Source organism: Ambystoma mexicanum, chromosome 14 (assembly GCF_040938575.1).
Source record: "Ambystoma mexicanum isolate Mex_15411 chromosome 14, UKY_AmexF1_1, whole genome shotgun sequence".
In the NCBI taxonomy this organism is placed as follows: domain Eukaryota; kingdom Metazoa; phylum Chordata; class Amphibia; order Caudata; family Ambystomatidae; genus Ambystoma; species Ambystoma mexicanum.
The window spans coordinates 5,391,033-5,407,498 of NC_090940.1; the positions used below are offsets into that span (position 1 = coordinate 5,391,033).

General features: G+C 53.5%; 1 protein-coding gene across 1 annotated transcript in view; it reads right to left on the bottom strand.

Moving 5' to 3' along the window:
* The window catches only part of THBS1 (thrombospondin 1), an 82,663-nt gene that overhangs the window by 30,804 nt on the left and 35,393 nt on the right, over positions 1 to 16,466 (bottom strand). Inside the window, exons 9-16 of the mRNA XM_069638398.1 lie at positions 15,774 to 15,950; positions 12,128 to 12,301; positions 10,271 to 10,398; positions 8,440 to 8,592; positions 7,922 to 8,140; positions 7,187 to 7,294; positions 2,761 to 2,920; positions 1,494 to 1,612 (exon numbers count right to left, since the gene is read on the bottom strand). Of these exons, the coding sequence (XP_069494499.1) occupies positions 1,494 to 1,612; positions 2,761 to 2,920; positions 7,187 to 7,294; positions 7,922 to 8,140; positions 8,440 to 8,592; positions 10,271 to 10,398; positions 12,128 to 12,301; positions 15,774 to 15,950 (1,238 nt within the window). The remainder of the gene's footprint in view (positions 1 to 1,493; positions 1,613 to 2,760; positions 2,921 to 7,186; positions 7,295 to 7,921; positions 8,141 to 8,439; positions 8,593 to 10,270; positions 10,399 to 12,127; positions 12,302 to 15,773; positions 15,951 to 16,466) is intronic.

The window sequence follows — 16,466 nt, forward strand, 5'->3', positions numbered from 1 at the left end:
AGGGCACACAACGGGAAGCCAGAACACCCTGATTCTATGGGTAAGGGCACAAAGCAGGAAGCCTGAACACCCTGATTCTATGGGTAAGGGCACAAGAGCACAAAACAGGAAGCCAGAACACCCTGATTCTATGGGTAGGTGCACAAGGGCACTACACGGGAAGCCAGAACACCCTTATTCTATGGGTAAGGGCACAAGGGCACAAAGCAGGAAGCCAGAACACCCTGATTCTATGGGTAAGGGCACAAGGGCACAAAGCAGGAAGCCAGAACACCCTGATTCTATGGGTAAGTGCACAAGGGCACAAAGCAGGAAGCCAGAACACCCTGATTCTATGGGTAAGGGCACAAGGGCACAAAGCAGGAAGCCAGAACACCCTGATTCTATGGGTAAGGGCACAAGGGCACACAACGGGAAGCCAGAACACCATGATTCTATGGGTAAGGGCACAAGGGCACAAAGCAGGAAGCCAGAACACCCTGATTCTATGGGTAAGGGCACAAGGGCACAAAGCAGGAAGCCAGAACACCCTGATTCTATGGGTAAGGGCACAAGGGCACACAACGGAAAGCCAGAACACCCTGATTCTATGGGTAAGGGCACAAGGGCACAAAGCAGGAAGCCAGAACACCCTGATTCTATGGGTAAGGGCACAAGGGCCCACAACGGGAAGCCAGAACACCCTGATTCTATGGGTAAGGGCACAAGGGCACAAAGCAGGAAGCCAGAACACCCTGATTCTATGGGTAAGGGCACAAGAGCACAAAACAGGAAGCCAGAACACCCTGATTCTATGGGTAAGGGCACAAGGGCACACAACGGGAAGCCAGAACACCCTGATTCTATGGGTAAGGGCACAAAGCAGGAAGCCAGAACACCCTGATTCTATGGGTAAGGGCACAAGAGCACAAAACAGGAAGCCAGAACACCCTGATTCTATGGGTAGGTGCACAAGGGCACTACACGGGAAGCCAGAACACCCTGATTCTATGGGTAAGTGCACAAGGGCACTACACGGGAAGCCAGAACACCCTGATTCTATGGGTAGGTGCACAAGGGCAGAAAACAGGAAGCCAGAACACCCTGATTCTATGGGTAAGGGCACAAGGGCACCAAACAGGAAGCCAGAACCCCCTGATTCGATGGTTAAGTGCACAAGGGCACTACACGGGAAGCCAGAACACCCTGATTCTATGTGTAAGGGCACAAGGGCACACTCAAACCTGCTTCTTCCTAAAAGCAGACTCTGGATCTCACTATAGATCAGTCCAAGAAGTAATCCACCCTGTCCCTGCTTTACAAGACCCTTCCCCAGATCAGATCTCCCCATTAGTGCTGCAAGGAATGAAGTGGAGAATTTGAGAATTTGAGAATGCACTGGCAAGCAGTGGAAGCTAGTACATGCATGTGGCATGCCGGTGTGTGCAGAGACAGCCACCTGCCTTGCTTTGTATTTCAACCATAAGAACAGCTGAAGGTGGCGGGAGACTCACCTGCTCAGGGTTGTGCTCCAGGGGGCAGTTGTCACATTGGTCCCCGACCCCATCCCGATCCGTGTCCTTCTGGTCCACGTTGTACACGTAGTCGCAGTTGTCCCTCTCGTTCAGAATACCTGGGAATGAAAGCCGGGTTGAGACCTTTGCTGCATGTTAGGTAACAGGGCTATGCACAACCACTCAGGATGGACCTCCCTGGTGGCAAGACAAAGGATGATTTACCAACAAGCCCTCCCCCGCCTCTCTAAATTCCCCCCCCCATCAAGGCAGATAGTGACACAGTGCAAATGCAATTCATACAGAGCACCACACAGGCAATCGGGTGCAGCTGCACGCAGGCACATCGGAACGCCACATATAACTACTACATGTCTCTAGCACTCACTCCCATCTCCTGACTCCTCTCAGCACCCATCCACATGCCTGACCTCATGGGGTGCTCTCTCCCGGAGCCTGGCCAGCCTCACCAAATGCACACAAGCACCCTAATCCTACTCCGTGGCCTCCAACACTCTGGACTTCGGTGCCTGAGGGCGTTCACACCACCAGCGCATTGAGACAATAATAATGGTAAAAGGTGCTGTATAAATGACATGTGCAATACAATACATGGTTCCTGTGCAGCTGCACACAGGCACATGGGGAAGCTGCACACAGGCACATGGGGAAGCTGCACACAGGCACATAACTACTACACGGTCACAATGCAGCTGTACACAGAGCTACCACACAGGCAGTTAGGTGCAGTTGCACACAGGGAAGCTGCACACAGGCACATAACTACTACATGGTCACAATGTAGTTGCACACAGGTAGTCAGGTGCAGTTGCACACAGGCACACGGGGAAGCTGGACACAGGCACATAACTACTACACGGTCACAATGCAGCTGCACACAGAACAGCCGCACAGGCACATGGGGAAGCTGCACACAGGCACATGGGGAAGCTGCACAAAGGCATATAACGACTACACAGTCACAATGCAGCTGCACACAGAACCGCCACACAGGCAGTCAGGTGCAGCTGTACACAGAAACACGGGCACAAAACTACTTCTACACGCTCAAAGGGAAGCTGCCCTTAACGGTCACACATTGAGAGGGAAGCTGCACGCAGGGATGTACACACCACACCTAGTTCACCTGTGCACAGGTACAACGCTACCAACAGGCATGTGTAAGAACTCGTCACCAGTGCCCCAGTGCGAGGAAGGAGGCATTTGCCCCCCCACCCCCCTGAAGCGAATCGGAGGAGTGACCTACCGTCGCCGTCAATGTCCACCGCACAGGCGTCTCCTTCTCCGTTGTTGTCGGTGTCCATCTGGTCGGGATTGTGGTTGTAGGGGCAGTTGTCGCAGCGGTCACCCACGTCGTCCCGGTCGTAGTCGTACTGCTCCGGGTTGTAGATGAACGGACAGTTATCCTGCAATGGAAAGCAGACACTTGTACCACTCATGGGAGAGTGTGAACACTCAAGACAACCACTTATGCCGCCAATCAGCTGAGAAATACCAGGGGCTTCTGGGCCATACAGATACCATGTGCTTATGTCAGCCACACACAGACTGGCACTGCCTGGCAACATAGGGGCCACAGGGGCTTCTGCTCAACACCTGCATGGCATGGCATGTCAGTGGTGAATGCACATGTGCCCTGCCTTCCAGGACATGCCGTGGGCTATAGTTCTGTACATAGCACAGAACGCGGCCTCTTGGCACTAAGCCCTAAAGCAAATGCCCCTCGCCCCGATAGAAGCCGCTCACTGGTGGGTTTCCATTGGCACTGGATGAGGCCTGTACATCTTTTCATCGGAAGCTGATGGTAGGAATAAATCACGCGTGGCAAATGCGTGGCACTGCCAGCTTTAGACCATCGTCCTAACGAGTCATTCTAATTCCATGGCCAAGGAGAACCTTTGCAAATAACAGGAAGCAATTGCACGCCCGGCCGCTTGGGGGCAGGATCATCCATGCAGGTGAGTTGCCCGGCCTTCCGCCATGTGGGGGGGAGCATCTGTGAATCATGGTCCTGAAGAGGTGGAGGGAGGTGCCAGAGGGGGGCATCCGCTGCTGAGAAGGACCCACCTCCAGCCCTAGTCTTGCATGTAGGGAGGTGGGGACCCTATGAACCATGCCCAGTACATTCAAGTATCGACACTAACTGCACAGGTGCACACGACCAACATGCAGTGATCATGAACACAGACACACATATACAAACTATGTGCATGCAAACAACATGCTTACAGTACTCTGTACACAAAAGCAACATACATGGTTAGCGTGTGCAGAGCCAGCATGTGCATATCCATGCAACCAGAATATGTACACACAGTCTGTATGCACACAACGAAAGTGTGTACTCACACACACACACAAAATCAGCATATACACACTCACACATACATGAAGACAACCATACATACAATAAACATGGGTACACAGAAAGGCAGCGTGTCAACAGGTGCGCACCCATATACTGCCAGTGTGTGCACACAGCCAGCGCGCATGCAGTCAGCATGTGAAACGGCAACATGCACATAGTACATGTATGCACAGGCAGTCAGCATGTACACACACACACACACACACACACACACACACACCACCCACCCCCCGCGGAACCTATGCAGCAGCGCGGCCAGTAGAGCAGGCAGGGGCCACACCGGAGGCAGGGGGTCTCCCGTGCTGCAGAGCCCCGCCACCTAAGTGCCGGAATGCGCCCTCGGCGCTAAGGAAGCCGGCGCTTGCCTGCTTAAGTCATCACCCGCCTGCAATGTGTCTGGGGCTGTTTGCCTGCTCGAGTCATCACCACACCGCGAAGGCCTCTGCACGCTCAGGCCAGAAATGGGCAAACCAGAGGGGGGCTGCGAACAAAGCCCCGCCATAATTACACTCCCCTCGAAGCCATTTCACGGGTCTGCGCTACTCCCTCTAGAGACGCACCCCCGTGCACTCACTGTGCTCTATAAGCCCCACCGGGGCGTGTGCATGTGGAGGTCAACGAGGGGCTGTGTGTGCATGTGTTTGGGGGAGTGGGGGGGGGGTGGTTCTAGGTCCTCAGCTCAAGAAGAGAGTACATTGGGGGTCGCAGACACGATACTGCAGGAGACATCCCTGGGAAGGAGTGTGGGCATGTCTCTGTACAGAGTGCAGTGAAGTGCAGAGCCCTAAAGTGCCGATGTGATGTTCTCAGAAAGTAGAGCCCGAGCCCGAGAGTCGCAAATGAAAGCGTACTCACTCACGGCTGCGTAACGACTGAGGCCCATCACAGATCACACACTGCCCAGACTAGAGGCGAGGACCACTGACACGAGGGCCCTCACTGATTAAACTGAAGACTTCCTGGGGATGTCCCTCATTGGGTGTCCAGGCTAGAGGCCTAGCACTGATTGGTCAGAGTAAAACTGAAGACTTCCTGGGATGTCCCTCATTGGGTGTCCAGGCTAGAAGCCCAGCACTGATTGGTCAGAGTAAAACTGAAGACTTCCTGGGGGATGTCCCTCATTGGGTGTCCAGGCTAGAGGCCCAGCACTGATTGGTCAGAGTAAAACTGAAGACTTCCTGGGGGATGTCCCTCATTGGGTGTCCAGGGTAGGGGCCCATCACTGATTGGTCAGAGTAAAACTGAAGACTTCCTGGGGGATGTCCCTCATTGGGTGGCCAGGCTAGAGGCCCATCACTGATTGGTCAGAGTAAAACTGAAGACTTCCTGGGGGATGTCCCTCATTGGGTGTCCAGGCTAGAGGCCCGGCTAGAGGCCCATCACTGATTGGTCAGAGTAAAACTGAAGACTTCCTGGGGGATGTCCCTCATTGGGTGTCCAGGCTAGAGGCCCATCCACTGAGGTTCACCTTCAGGCTGAGGATCTGGGGACACGAAGGCTCAGGAAGTCAGAGACCAGATTCCCTTCAGACAGTGGCAGGTGAAACCTTCCGCACCACAGAGAGCAGGAGTGTACCGGTGGTGCAGGGTGCAAAGGTGGAGCTCAAGTCAAGGATCAGGGCTTTAGAAACAAACTGTGGGCACCGGTCCCCCGGGGAAGCAGACCAGGAGCAGAGGTTGTCTCCTGGGACAACGGTCAGGGTAAAAGACTGTGGGGCCATGGCCCTCTTACACCACGGGCAGAGGGTAAGGGTAACCGCCATCATGGTAGGATGAGCTGGTGAGGATGTTGGAGTTTGGGAGCTATGGTCCTCTCTACGGAGTGCAGTCTGGGAGCTGCAGTATCAACTGCTCGGAAGAGGCTTGGGCAGCGCTCCTGATTGATCCGGACTGCTGGGATGAGGTTGAGGGGCTGTAGACCTCAAGGCTGGGAAGAGTTTGGGGAGCTGTAGGCCTCAAGGCTGGGAAGAGGTTGAGGAGCTGTAGACCTCAAGGCTGTGATGAGGTTGAGGAGCTGTCGACCTCAAGGCTGGGATGAGGTTGAGCTGTAGACCTCAATACTGTGATGAGGTTGAGGAGCTGTAGACCTCAAGGCTGGAATGAGGTTGAGGAGCTGTAGACCTCAAGGCTGGGAAGAGGGTGGGGAGCTGTAGGCCTCAAGGCTGGGAAGAGGGTGGGGAGCTGTAGGCCTCAAGGCTGGGAAGAGGGTGGGGAGCTGTAGGCCTCAAGGCTGGGAAGAGGTTGAGGAGCTGTAGACCTCAAGGCTGGGACGAGGTTAAGGAGCTGTAGATCTCAAGGCTGGGAAGAGGTTGGGGAGCTGTAGGCCTCAAGGCTGGGAAGAGATTGAGGAGCTGTAGGCCTCAAGGCTGGGAAGAGGTTGTGCATTTGTGGTCCTGTCTGCTATGATGCTGGGGAGCTTTGGAGCACACTGATGGGATGAGGTTGAGGTCTTTTAATTTTGCTGCTGGGATGAGGTTGGGGACCTTTGGTTCTCACTTTTGGGATGATGTTGGAGAGGGGCTATGGCCCTAACAGCTAGGAGAAGGTTAATGAACTCTGGTCCACACTGCTGGGGTGAGGCTGAGGAGCTTTGGTCCTCACTGCTGGGGTGAGGCTGAGGAGCTTTGGTCCTCACTGCTGGGGTGAGGTTGAGGAGCGTTGGTCCTGACTGTTGGGTGAGGTTGAGGAGCTTTGGTCTTGACTGCTGGGGCGAGGTTGAGGACTTGTGGTCCTCACTGCTGGGGTGAGGTTGAGGATCTTTGGTCTTGACTGCTGGAGTGAGGTTGAGGACTTGTGGTCCTGACTGCTGGGATAAGGCTGAGGAGCTTTGGTCCTCACTGCTGGGGTGAGGTTGAGGACTTCTGGTCCTCACTGCTGGGGTGAGGCTGAGGAGCTTTGGTCCTCACTGCTGGGGTGAGGCTGAGGAGCTGTGGTCCTGACTGCTGGGGTGAGGTTGAGGACTTGTGGTCCTGGCTGCTGGGTTGAGGTTGAGCACTTCTGATCCTCACTGCTGGGGTGAGGCTGAGGAGCTTTGGTCCTCACTGCTGGGGTGAGGTTGAGGAGCTTTGGTCCTGACTGCTGGGGTGAGGTTGAAGAGATGCTGTCTTCACCGGTATGATTTGGTTGGAGGGTTTTAGTTCTCAATGCTGGAATGGGGCCGGGGAGATCTGGTCCTAAATGCTTGGAAGTAGCCGGAGCAATGCTCCATAAAACAAGGTCCCTGCTGGTGTCTCCAAGTTCTCATGAAGGCGCTCTTAAGGAATGGGTGAGGTGAGAGGTCAAGGATATGCCCCTGTTTCACTTACCCTATCATCGAGAATTCGATCATTGTCATCATCATTGTCACAGGCGTCCCCAATTCCATCCTTGTCGTAATCTTCCTGTCCAGAGTTCGGGAGGTTGGGGCAATTATCCTGGAAAGAGATTAAAGATGCGTTTTTACTGCTACCAGTTTAATCCCATGAGCGAAACGGCCGCGCAGAGAAAGGAAAATGAACATAAAACTAGGCATGATGATTGCTGATCTTATGGAAGTCAAGCAGACCCTCCAGTAAGGACCTCTCGTGTTGGGCATATGGTAGATCCATCTACCCGCTAAGGATCTTCATTAATTAACTCATCTTTTATAACACACTTAATACCAGAGACCAGTCTCTAAGTGCGGGACCGGGATTTCGAACATGTGCTGCTCTGCATTGCCACCTGAAAACACTTGTGTCCAGGCGTTTTATAAATTATTTATCATATCATATTATAACCTTGTCCTGCTTCCAAGACAAATACGTTGCCCCTGAGCTATCCCCCCGGCCTCCCAGACCTTCTATTGGATGATCTCACTCAAACCAGTTAATTCCCTGGCTAAGCTCTCTCTGCTGCCGCCCCATAGATCTTGGCCTGTTTTCATCCCCGACAGAATTGCAAGCACTCCACCAGCCTCGCTCGTACCCTCAGCCCAAGCTTTGACTCTTTAAGCGGCTTGGGTCGCGCTCCCATCGATTGCACAGCAGTCCATAGATTGCCGAACAGAAAGCTGCACTTACCTTCTTGCAGTGGTAGGTGGCGTTGGCAACGCAGACGAGGTCCTCATTAGGCCATCCATCCAAATCTGTGTCTTCTCCACAAATGATGCCGTTTCCGGCGTATCCAGGTCTGCACTCACACCGGTACGTGGGCTCCGTGTAAGGGCCCAGGTAGTTGCAGCGGGCGTTCTTGTTGCAGTCGTGAGTTCCGTCTGTGCAGGGATTGCGAGGTTTACACACCTATAGATAGAACACAATGCAGTCACTAAATGCCAAACCACAATGACCAGGGAACCAAAACCCTGCAGACCAGAAGCTCTTTGTATTCCCAGTGAGTGTGAAATCAGTCTGTCTCCCATATAACACGTGCTCATTCCCCTCTGATGGGTAAGGGGTCTGGCACATGAAATGCAGGCACTTGGTGAACTCAGATTCTGGGATATTCCTTCATGCCAAGATCCCAAACCAGCCCCTTCTCTGTGAATGCCTCCACGTGCAATGTTGTGTTGCGTGGATCTAGTGAGCAAAGGGTGCTGTACCTGCTTCTTTTCTGTGGCCTCCTCAACACCTTGCCCGAAAGGCTGAGTTCCGGTGAAGCGTGGTGGGCAGGGAAGGCAGTTGTACCCAGGCTCCGTGTTCTCACACCGGTGCACTCCATTGAAGACGAAGCAGGCATCAGGGACGTCTGTGCACTGGAGGCGGGAAAGAAAAGGTCTTGAAGATCCGGGGCTTATGGAACAGTGCAAGCTCTGCTGGGGCCTGGCACATGAGCCACCGAACACACAAACCAGACCACTAATCATGAACAGAGGCCTACACCAGGAGAGTGTACATACAAAGACTGACTTCCCCCGAACGCTCCAGAACACGCCGCCAAGGTAGCAGCTACAACCAAAAGACCACAGGCCACCAGGGCTTCCAGAGGACGGAGACCAAGATAGCCTTCATACCCAAAGAACAGTTCCAACGAAGGCATCCAGGAAGCAGACAGACACCCTGCCTGCATGTGATGTGACGCAGAACCTAACTGGGCTTTGCGGTGGTGTCTGCTCTGGGCACGCAGGTACAGGTCCACACATATTGCAGACGGTGCATACCTCTCACTCGTTGCCTTGGGCGATCATCTCTGTGAGGCATTTGTGTGACCCGCTCATGTCTTAGGCTGTCGTCTGTCTCACAACATCCCGCAACACTCTTGCTCAAGGCTCTGACTAACGCTTGTCACAGGATATACATTATGCGAGAGTAACTCAGTGTCTGTGAGTAGCAGTCACACCCCTGGCCCTTGGTTGCTGTATCAATGATGGCACTGAGGGACTGTCTCAGTGATGGCCTCAGGGGCTGTCTTAATGATGGCCTTGGGTGGTTGTCTCCGTGACTACCTCAGGCCTTGTGTCTATCATGGCTTCATAGGAGGGTCTTACTGAAAGCTTGGACAGACACTCTGTGATAGGCTATGTTGGAAGCCTTACACACAGCCGTTCTAGAAGACATGCCGAGTGATAGGTTTTGACCTACTGTCCCATTTGTGGGCTTGGGCGGCGGTCTTGGTGATTGGTTTAGGCAGCAGTCTCAGTGATTGGTTGCGGCGGCAGTCTCCGTGATTGGTTTGGATCACAGTCTTTATGATTGGTTTGGGTGACAGTCTCTGTGATTGGTTTAGGTGACAGTCTCAGTGATTGGTTTAGGTGACAGTCTCAGTGATTGGTTTGGGTGGCTGTCTCAGTGATTGGTTTGGGCGACAGTCCCTGTGATTGGTTTGGGTGGCTGTCTCAGTAATTGGTTTGATTGACAGTCTCTGTGATTGGTTTGGGCGACAGTCTCAGTGATTGGTTTGGGCGATAGTCTCTGTGATTGGTTTGGGTGGCTGTCTCAGTGATTGGTTTGGGCGACAGTCCCTGTGATTGGTTTGGGTGGCTGTCTCAGTGATTGGTTTAGGTGACAGTCTCAGTGATTGGTTTGGGTGGCTGTCTCAGTGATTGGTTTGGGCGACAGTCCCTGTGATTGGTTTGGGTGGCTGTCTCAGTAATTGGTTTGATTGACAGTCTCTGTGATTGGTTTGGGCGACAGTCTCAGTGATTGGTTTGGGCGATAGTCTCTGTGATTGGTTTGGGTGGCTGTCTCAGTGATTGGTTTGGGCGACAGTCCCTGTGATTGGTTTGGGTGGCTGTCTCAGTGATTGGTTTGGGCGACAGTCTCTGTGATTGGTCTGGGTGACTGTCTCAGGGATTGGTTTGAGCGACAGTCTCAGTGATTGGTTTGGGCGATAGTCTCAGGTACTGGTTTAATTGACAGTCTCTGTGATTGGTTTGGGCGACAGTCATGGTGACTGGTTTGGAATGGCTGTCTCAAGAGGTTGGGTTTTCTTACCTCGTCAATATCTGCGCACTGGATGCCATTTCCACGGTAGCCGGGAGGGCAGGCGCCACACTTCCAGGAGCCATCAGGAAAGCTTGTGCACTTGGTCCCCGCAAAGCAAGGGTTGGAGAGACACCCATCTGTGGGAGACAGTAGCCAGGGAAAGGTTGTCTTCTGTTTTTGTGTGTGCGATATAGTCCACTAAGGAACTTTTCACTAACATTCTTAAAAACATCTTACATACAACCAATAAACATCATCACAACAAAAAAGTTCATTTAATTTCATTACAGAATACATTTCTCTGAAGAAAAAGACCCAATTGTGACAACTGCATCATGACACATTGAAACAGCATTACCCAAATTGATCGGAAAAATTTGAACGAATGGTAGATTTGACCAAATTCGGTCACTACCATTAGTTTGAATTTTTGCGATCAATTTGAAGCTGAAAATACTGAACATGAAGAGCGGGGGTTGCGGGGTTGTCCCCCAATGTCTATGTTCGGTATCTTCGGCCTCGGGGGTTTTCAGGGGTATTCCCCACATCCTGAACATTGGCGGTGGGGGACAAAAATTGCTTGGGCCCCTGTTTTTAATGAACGCTCAACTCGGGTGCTCGAGCAGTTACACTGCGGGCAGTCCACCCGCGAACGAAACAACGCGGGCAGACAACGCAGATCCATTAAAACACCAGGAAGACTCATACTCATAGTAGGAAGACTCATACTCATAGTAGGAAGACTCATATTCATAGTAGGAAGACTCATACTCATAGTAGGAAGACTCATACTCATAGTAGGAAGACTCATATTCATAGTAGGAAGACTCATACTCATAGTAGCAACACTCTGTTCACTTATTCATTCGTGTTAGTTTGTACCCCATTCCTCAACTGAGACAACCTCTCGTAAACGAACAGCAGTCAGACTCCATTTAAAAGATTTGTCTGTAAGAATAAAGGGCCAAATACGACCTGCATGTACGAGGCTAGAATCTTCTGCTAAGTGTGCAAAGTAGTGCTGGGAAGCAAGCACAGAACATTCCATCAGCAAGTGGGAGATGGCCTCCACTGAACCGTCCTTGTCACAGAGTCCCCGCTCAACGCCTCCCCTAACCCCTAAAATCTCCTGTGTTGGTTCATGGGAAGACGCAGACATCACGCACCCCAAAACTCCCCCGGGCACGTGCACAGATATTGAGGGACTGTACCATATGGTCTTACAACCACCAATAAACCAGAAGAAAGGGGATCTCCTCGCGCCAGTTCTATCAGTCTCTTTCCCACAATCTACACTTCTCTTAACAGGTGAGGGATTAAGAAGTCCATGGATGCACGATTGTGGCTCAGGTCGGTGAACCCCTCTTCCTACCACCTCACAAAGTGGGGGGACAGTTTGTTTAGCATTGCATGTTTCTGCAACCATCAAATGAGGAGGGCACTTCAGCGGATGGCACTGTTCTCAGGAAGTGAAAATGTTTCCATGTTGCTATTCTTTCCAGCAATGCTAACCCCAGTTTGTATCTTACAGCGGAGGGAGGGGCACTTTGAGGGAGCTTCAGAATTCAACTCCCAAAAACTCCCCCTACTTTCAGCCACTGTCCGGTTACGCTAAACAAGGCGGTCTCTGTTCCGTAGGTCGTTACTGGTGCTGCCTTCCTGCAGTAAAACCCCCTAACTGGGGCCAGAGAAAAGTAACCAATGGTATTAGCTCTATGCCCTGCCTGCGCGGCTAATGACGTCATCTGTTGCTACTTAAAGGAAAACAGTTTATTCATATTTTCTTATTTAAACAAGGAAAACCCCAATTACACAAAAGTATCCCCCGGTGGGGGAGTTATTAGCTGTCGGGAGGGTGGCACTCACCGATCGGGCAGTCCTCCTTGTTGCAGAGCTGGCCCTCCGACGCGTCCCCCTGGCATTCCTTGCCTCCATACTGGGGTGCAGGGTTGTTGCAGAGACGGCCTCGCTTCTGGACGCCACCCCCGCAGGTGACAGTGCAAGCGTCCCACAGTGACCAGGGCCCCCAGTGACCATTTACTGTGAAAAGAAAACAGAGCAATCCTTAATATCCCGGAAACCACTCAGAGGCCAGGGCATTCCTTGAGTAGCTGTGTGAGTGTCGACCGTGAGTGTCTGCTTCTTGTCTATACGTGAACAATACACTTGAGCGACTCAGCAGTGATCATTGTATGGGATGGTTCAGAGGGATATCACCCCTCCAGGTCTTACTCCTAATTCAGTCCTCAAATGTGAGGTCTTTCAGCACACACCACCCTAGTCCATGTGAAACTAGGCCAGCTGCTGAAATCAGTGTATGTGAGACTCATCAGAATGCTGGGATCAGTGAGTGTGTGACTCACCCCAGGGCTGGGATCAGTGCATGTGGGGCTCATTGGCATGCCGTTATTAGTGAGTGTGTGACTCACCCCAAGGCTGGGATCAGTGTATGTGGGGTGCATTTATATGCCAGGATTGGTGAGTGTGTGACTCACCCCAAGGCTGGGATCGGTGTATGCGGGGCTCATTGACATGCCGGGATTGGTGAGTGTGTGACTCACCCCAAGGCTGGGATCGGTGTATGCGGGGCATATTGACATGCCGTGATTGGTGAGTGTGTGACTCACCCCAAGGCTGGGATCGGTGTATGCGGGGCTCATTGGCATGCCGTTATTAGTGAGTGTGTGACTCACCCCAAGGCTGGGATCGGTGTATGCAGGGCTCATTGACATGCCGGGATTGGTGAGTGTGTGACTCACCCCAGGGCTGGGATCGGTGTAAGCGGGGCTCTTTGACATGCCGGGATTGGTGAGTGTGTGACTTACCCCATGGCTGGAATTAGTGTATGCGGGGCTCATTGACATGCCGGGATTGGTGATTGTGTGACTCACCCCAGGGCTGGGATCGGTGTATGCAGGGCTCATTGACATGCCGGGATTGGTGAGTGTGTGACTCACCCCAGGGCTGGGATCGGTGTATGTGGGACTCATTGGCATGCCGGGATTGATGAGTGTGTGACTCACCCCAGGGCTGGGATCAGTGTATGTGGGGTGCATTTATATGCCAGGATTGGTGAGTGTGTGACTCACCCCAAGGCTGGGATCGGTGTATGCGGAGCTCATTGACATGCCGGGATTGGTGAGTGTGTGACTCACCCCAGGGCTGGGATCGGTGTATGTGGGGTGCATTTATATGCCAGGATTGGTGAGTGTGTGACTCACCTCAAGGCTGGGATCGGTGTATGTGGGGTGCATTTATATTCCAGGATTGGTGAGTGTGTGACTCACCCCAAGGCTGGGAACAGTGTATGTGGGGCTCATTGGTATGCCGGGATTGGTGAGTGTGTGACTCACCCCAAGGCTGGGATCGGTGTATGTGGGGTGCATTTATATGCCAGGATTGGTGAGTGTGTGACTCACCCCAAGGCTGGGATCAGTGTATGTGGGGTGCATTTATATGCCAGGATTGGTGAGTGTGTGACTCACCCCAAGGCTCGGATCAGTGTATGTGCGGTGCATTTATATGCCAGGATTGGTGAGTGTGTGACTCACCCCAAGGCTGGGATCGGTGTATGTGGGACTCATTGGCATGCCGGGATTGGTGAGTGTGTGACTCACCCCAGGGCTGGGATCAGTGTATGTGGGGTGCATGTATATGCCAGGATTGGTGAGTGTGTGACTCACCTCAAGGCTGGGATCGGTGTATGCGGAGCTCATTGACATGCCGGGATTGGTGAGTGTGTGACTCACCCCAAGGCTGGGATCAGTGTATGCGGGGCTCATTGACATGCTGGGATTGGTGAGTGTGTGACTCACCCCAGGGCTGGGATCGGTGTATGCGGGGCTCATTGACATGCCGGGATTGGTGAGTGTGTGACTCACCCCAGGGCTGGGATCGGTGTATGCGGGGCTCATTGACATGCCGGGATTGGTGAGTGTGTGACTCACCCCAGGGCTGGGATCGGTGTATGCGGGGCTCATTGACATGCCGGGATTGGTGAGTGTGTGGCTCACCCCAAGGCTGGGATCGGTGTATGCGGGGCTCATTGACATGCCGGGATTGGTGAGTGTGTGACTCACCCCAGGGCTGGGATCAGTGTATGCGGGGCTCATTGACATGCCAGGATTGGTGAGTGTGTGACTCACCCCAGGGCTGGGATCGGTGTATGCGGGACTCATTGACAGGCCGGGATTGATGAGTGTGTGACTCACCCCAGGGCTGGGATCAGTGTATGTGGGGTGCATTTATATGCCAGGATTGGTGAGTGTGTGACTCACCCCAAGGCTGGGATCGGTGTATGCGGGCTCATTGACATGCCGGGATTGGTGAGTGTGTGACTCACCCCAAGGCTGGGATCGGTGTATGCGGGGCTCATTGACATGCCGGGATTGGTGAGTGTGTGACTCACCCCGGGGCTGGGATCAGTGTATGCGGGGCTCATTGACATGCCAGGATTGGTGAGTGTGTGACTCACCCCAGGGCTGGGATCAGTGTATGCGGGGCTCATTGACATGCCGGGATTGATGAGTGTGTGACTCACCCCAGGGCTGGGATCAGTGTATGTGGGGTGCATTTATAAGCCAGGATTGGTGAGTGTGTGACTCACCCCAAGGCTGGGATCGGTGTATGCGAAGCTCATTGACATGCCGGGATTGGTGAGTGTGTGACTCACCCCAAGGCTGGGATCGGTGTATGCGGGGCTCATTGACATGCCGGGATTGGTGAGTGTGTGACTCACCCCAGGGCTGGGATCGGTGTATGCGGGGCTCATTGACATGCCGGGATTGGTGAGTGTGTGACTCACCCCAAGGCTGGGATCGTAGTGTGCGGGGCTCATTGACATGCCGGGATTGGTGAGTGTGTGACTCACCCCAAGGCTGGGATCGGTGTATGCGGGGCTCATTGACATGCCGGGATTGGTGAGTGTGTGACTCACCCCAGGGCTGGGATCGGTGTATGCGGGGCTCATTGACATGCCGGGATTGGTGAGTGTGTGACTCACCCCAGGGCTGGGATCGGTGTATGCGGGGCTCATTGACATGCCGGGATTGGTGAGTGTGTGACTCACCCCAGGGCTGGGATCGGTGTATGCGGGGCTCATTGACATGCCGGGATTGGTGAGTGTGTGACTCACCCCAAGGCTGGGATCGGTGTATGCGGGGCTCATTGACATGCCGGGATTGGTGAGTGTGTGACTCACCCCAGGGCTGGGATCGGTGTATGCGGGGCTCATTGACATGCCGGGATTGGTGAGTGTGTGACTCACCCCAGGGCTGGGATCGGTGTATGCGGGGCTCATTGACATGCCGGGATTGGTGAGTGTGTGACTCACCCAAGGGTGACCGTGAGGCTGAGACTTGGATGGCAGTGAGTGGACGCCATGGTGACTGGTTTCAGTGGTCTCCCTACCTGATGCTGGTGTTTGAGGGCACCACCTTTAGCTGGCAGCCAGGACCTGAGCAGTTCTGGGGAGCCTTGTGGTTTGGGCAGTGTGTTTCGAGATGATACTTACTCGGGCACGGATCCTTCTGGCAAGGCTTGTTCTCGCGGGCCTCACCCTCGCACGGCCTCCCGTTCATCTGAGGAGTGGGGGAATTGCAGAGCCGGATCCTGGTAACGTGACCACTGCCACAGGTGACGGAGCACGTGGACCAGGGTGACCAGTGACTCCAGCCGCCATCTTGCTTAACTGTGAGAGAGGGGGACAGGCAACATTAGCATGAGTGGTCGCTCTGTGGTCTAGGGCCTCATCCTGCAGGGCCTTCTACCCAGAGGGGATACTCAGGGACAGACCAGCTTAGTGTGGGGTCTGCTCCAGCTTCTGGAGGCCTTCCTCGCCATTCCAGGCAACAGTGGGAACCTCTGTATGCAGGGAGCCATTATTGAAGTCATCTGATAGGCTGCGCTTCCATTTGCAGGACAGAATGAGCATGTGTGAGCCCATCACCCGGGTCATGAACGAGCTCCCCTACCTCCTCACAGGACCAGAGAAGTGTGAGCCCATCACCCGGGTCATGACCGAGCTCCCCTACCTCCTCACAGGACCAGAGAAGTGTAAGCCCATCACCCGGGTCATGACAGAGCTGCCCTACCTTCTCACAGGACCAGAGAAGTGTGAGCCCATCACCCGGGTCATGACAGCACTGCCCTACCTCCTCACAGGACCAGAGAAGTGTGAGTACATCCCACAGGCCATAAATAAGCT